Consider the following 4,074-nt stretch of genomic DNA (forward strand, 5'->3'; position numbering starts at 1 on the left):
GGTTTTTCATTACAAAGAATAAAGTTGAATCTTTTATTTTTTTATCTTAAATTTATACACACACGCACACACACACACACACACGCGCGCGCGCGCGCGTGCACACATACATCTATTTATAAAAGGGCTTCATTGCTTTTAGTAATTAATTATTGGAAAATGAACCGCTACATGACTTTTTAATATTAAATAATTTTAAAAAAATTTGTTATTACTTATATTTATTTTCTATATAAATGTTATTGGAATTCTTTTTTTTTTTTGTTTTATAATTACCTTATTGCATTCTTACCTTTTCTTTTTCCAACAGAATATTTTAGATTTTATTGTTCTTCCATCTATTCTCGGTGCTCCCGTCAAATATTTAAAAGTTTCCTCTTTTTCACCGAGTTGCTGTAAATGCATCACATCTATTTTTCAGCAGACAGTCTTCGTAGAAAACTTGTTCCTAGTATTTTCTTTTTACTCTTTACTTTAATTGCAGTACATTACTATCTTGCAAAACAATTCTGATAAATATTTTCTGCTCTACATGATTAACGAATTTCATACAAGAGATAGACATACGGAAAGAATATTCAACGCGATGATAGTAGTAATCTACAAAAATTCAATTTCTACCACGCAATCTTCCATCGATCACGATGGTGCCTACAATTCGTTACAAATGACAGAGGATCTTCATAACATCTGCGGATCTTTCTTTATTAACATTTAAATTCAAACAGAGAATCTTCTCTGGTAGAGTGGACTATCCGTACCTCGGACAGGATATTCATATATTACAATAACATTGCAAAATCATAGGGTAAAAAAACGAATTTTGTTCTAGTACAGTTTTCATATGCTTAAATGAAAATTGTATCCTTACTTGAATTTTCCTGAATGTTACTTCCCTTCGTTCATATCGATTTACTCGTATCGTAATGGCATAGTGTTAAAATTTGCACCGCAGTAGAACCGCAGTAATAAATCGATATCAAAACGTATACTTAATCGGAATTTACTTAAATATAACAAGGAAAACTCAGCATAAAATAAATAGATTTTTTTTTATGTCACGGTAAAAGTTTTATCGTGTAATTCTTTTACGATATCTAACAATTGTGCGTCGGTTATTTTTTCTCCCTACTCTTTATTCTGTTATTTTTAATAAAAGTTCTAGGAAAAAGTACAAGTCATTATGATTTTTTTTTTACAACAATAGATGGTAATAAAGCTTTTGCTAGAATAAGAAAAAATAAAACTGCAAATTTTCTGCGCTCGTAATATGCTAGTAATATGCTATGTTATGTAATTTTAGTTATATCATAATTCAGAAATACTTTATATTCGAATAACGTTTAATTTATTACCAGACAAAAGGAATTCTGCATCATAAACTTTTTCTGAACATCTCAGATTTTTATTTTTCTTCATACAACAGGATCCAATATTAAATATCAGCCATTCATGAATTCGTGTTCATATTGCGCGAGGAATAGCTTCAGCATTCTTATCGTGCTTCTTTATCGATTTTTGCGCGATACTATTCATTGACGAAACGTGGCAACGTAACTGAGATTCGATTAATCGTTCTATCGTTTCACGAATCGTCAGTTCATCGTCGCCTCGAGCAGAGCTTAGGAGATTTCACGGTTATTCCTTTCACTTGACTTACCAGCAATAGCTTCCGGTTTCATCTCAAGTACAGTGACTTCAAGTGCTTCGCTGTATAAAGTACACATATACGAACCCGTAGTTAAGAACGTGAGAGTAATCAAAAAGTCCAAGTTGAGTGGATACTATAACGCATTATCGAAGTGCATCGATTGAAAATCTCAGAACATTTTCTATATTTATCAATATTATTTTATTAACTCTGTAGCTAATTCGATCATGTGAATGAATTGATTTCTCACTCATAACATAATTTTTTCGTATTGTATATGATTTTGTTGTTACTTGATTTGCTGATTTAATTATTAAATATCTTAAATATATAAATATATGATATACGAGAGGTGTTTACAGATTCCATGTTTAATTTTCTCGTTTAATAATGCAGTTTATTTATTAGATACTATTGAGAAATTTCTATTAATTGGAAAACATATAATATCGAAATTTGTTAGACTTGATCTTCTAAATTATTTGAGGAATTAAATTATTCATAATATTGATTCGATGAATGTCTAACTAAAAATACGCCATTGTAATTTTATAATAAATTCTAGTTATTTTAATTTGGGCGCAAGTTAGTCTGAATATATGAATCACGAATCACTAATTAGCATACGATAAAATGAATGTGATAATTGGTGATAATTTTCTAATAATACTTGATACCTGGAAATTAATCATCGAAGTCAATATATACTTCTCAATTCGAATCGTATTTTAATTATCTGGAGATATTGATAATTTTATTAATTTCGGCATTAAGCATGATGCGAGACACTGCCATGTCTTCTTTACGCGAACCGGCGAGTCTAATAAACACGATTGAAATAAATTTTTTAATATTATATAATCCACATATTCTCATTTATAGTTATTTGTATGCATAATGGATGCATTCTATATATATGTGTATGCAATTGACAAGCAAAGATATTATTCTTCTAAATGGATAAAAATCGTTTTTGGAAAATTTTTTCTGAGTGAAGCATACAGCATACATAATACCTTTGGCCATTCTGAACTTTGATAGTTTAGTGATAAAGTTGAAGTGCTTGGTAAATTGACGATCCGTTTCTAGCACATTCAATTTCTTCAAAAGTATTTGTGCAACGAATAAAATTGAAATCTGTATAGGTTTAATATTTACGCATTTCGATATTTATACATAAATATCAAATAAATTCAAATAGCCACTATATTATAAATATATTAGATGCATTGTTTGAATGTAATTTTGATACAAAATCGATTTTAATAAATTTGCTAATAAGATTTATTAAAATCGATTTTAAACAAAATCAATTTTAAACAAAATCGATTTTAATAAATTTACTAATAATCATTTTATTAATTATTGAGTTTTTAAGAGATTCTCGTTCTATCAGAGGATATTTGATACATATCCGTTTGCAATTCTTCGAAAATTAGATTACTCCGATGTGTTACGTTTTCTGTTTGAAGTATCGCAACGATTAGTGAATTTCCAATACAAAGTTTGCTTTATTACTTCAGGTCCGTTATATCTGTGCGGCGGCAATAGCTGGTTCCATTCACAGACACTTCATTTTGCTGCAGAACAAACAAGCTTTTAATCACAGTTTCAGTTTGCCGCTATTGTCTTTGCAGTGCAACGCCCCGCGTTTACTCGATTCGCGCTACCATGGTAAAATCAATATCCACGTACCGCGTTTAATATTTTTCCACGGTTACGCGTTTGTAACTGCCTTCTGAGGATGGCGTCGGGATTACGCAATACACGTACTCCATTGTACTCTGCGGAAGCGCATAAAGCTGGCGACATAACGGGGTCTCCTCATTGGCGCTTGAATATTGGATAAGTTCGGCGGCGAGCACGAGGAAACGGAGCGATTACGCCCGCCCGTTTCCCCGTACCATCGCCGCTTCGTGCTCGAGTTTCGTCGACAATGACTATAAGAGAGACCCGCGAAATTATTATGTTTCAGTTCTGCCCCGTGAAGAGCCCGTTATCGTATCGGAACGCGATCGCTACGACCCAGGAGACATGTTGAGGGCAAATTGCAGCCTGCCGCCTTCGAAGCCACCGGTTCACATCTCATTCACACTGAACAGCATGCCGGTAAGTGATGCCTATCGCCCATGATTGTCGTATTATTGAATCAAGAAGCGAGAGAATGTGTCAGCGATGGGTTTTCGATGTTATACTTGCGGCTGTATGTATAACAGTATAGAATGACCTTTTCAAAGAAAAGATATACTGAAGTAAATAATGAACGAAATTGTATCCCTTAATACACCATGATCATTCATGTTCTGCGCATTTCCTTTCTTTGAAATACTAGGAGCACCTGATCTTTATTCTTTTCTTATTTTGAATATATATGAACTTTACAAATATTTTCTAAAAATATTAAAATGCATATATATATATAT

The 4,074-nt window shown here is 32.2% G+C and overlaps 1 protein-coding gene across 1 annotated transcript in view; it reads left to right on the forward strand.

Moving 5' to 3' along the window:
- The window catches only part of LOC108693139 (platelet endothelial cell adhesion molecule-like), a 154,368-nt gene that overhangs the window by 104,873 nt on the left and 45,421 nt on the right, over positions 1-4,074 (forward strand). Inside the window, exon 4 of the mRNA XM_018201899.1 lies at positions 3,627-3,760. Coding sequence (XP_018057388.1) covers positions 3,627-3,760 — 134 coding nt within the window. The remainder of the gene's footprint in view (positions 1-3,626; positions 3,761-4,074) is intronic.

The sequence above is a fragment of the Atta colombica genome, unplaced genomic scaffold (assembly GCF_001594045.1).
Source record: "Atta colombica isolate Treedump-2 unplaced genomic scaffold, Acol1.0 scaffold107, whole genome shotgun sequence".
Lineage (NCBI taxonomy): Eukaryota > Metazoa > Arthropoda > Insecta > Hymenoptera > Formicidae > Atta > Atta colombica.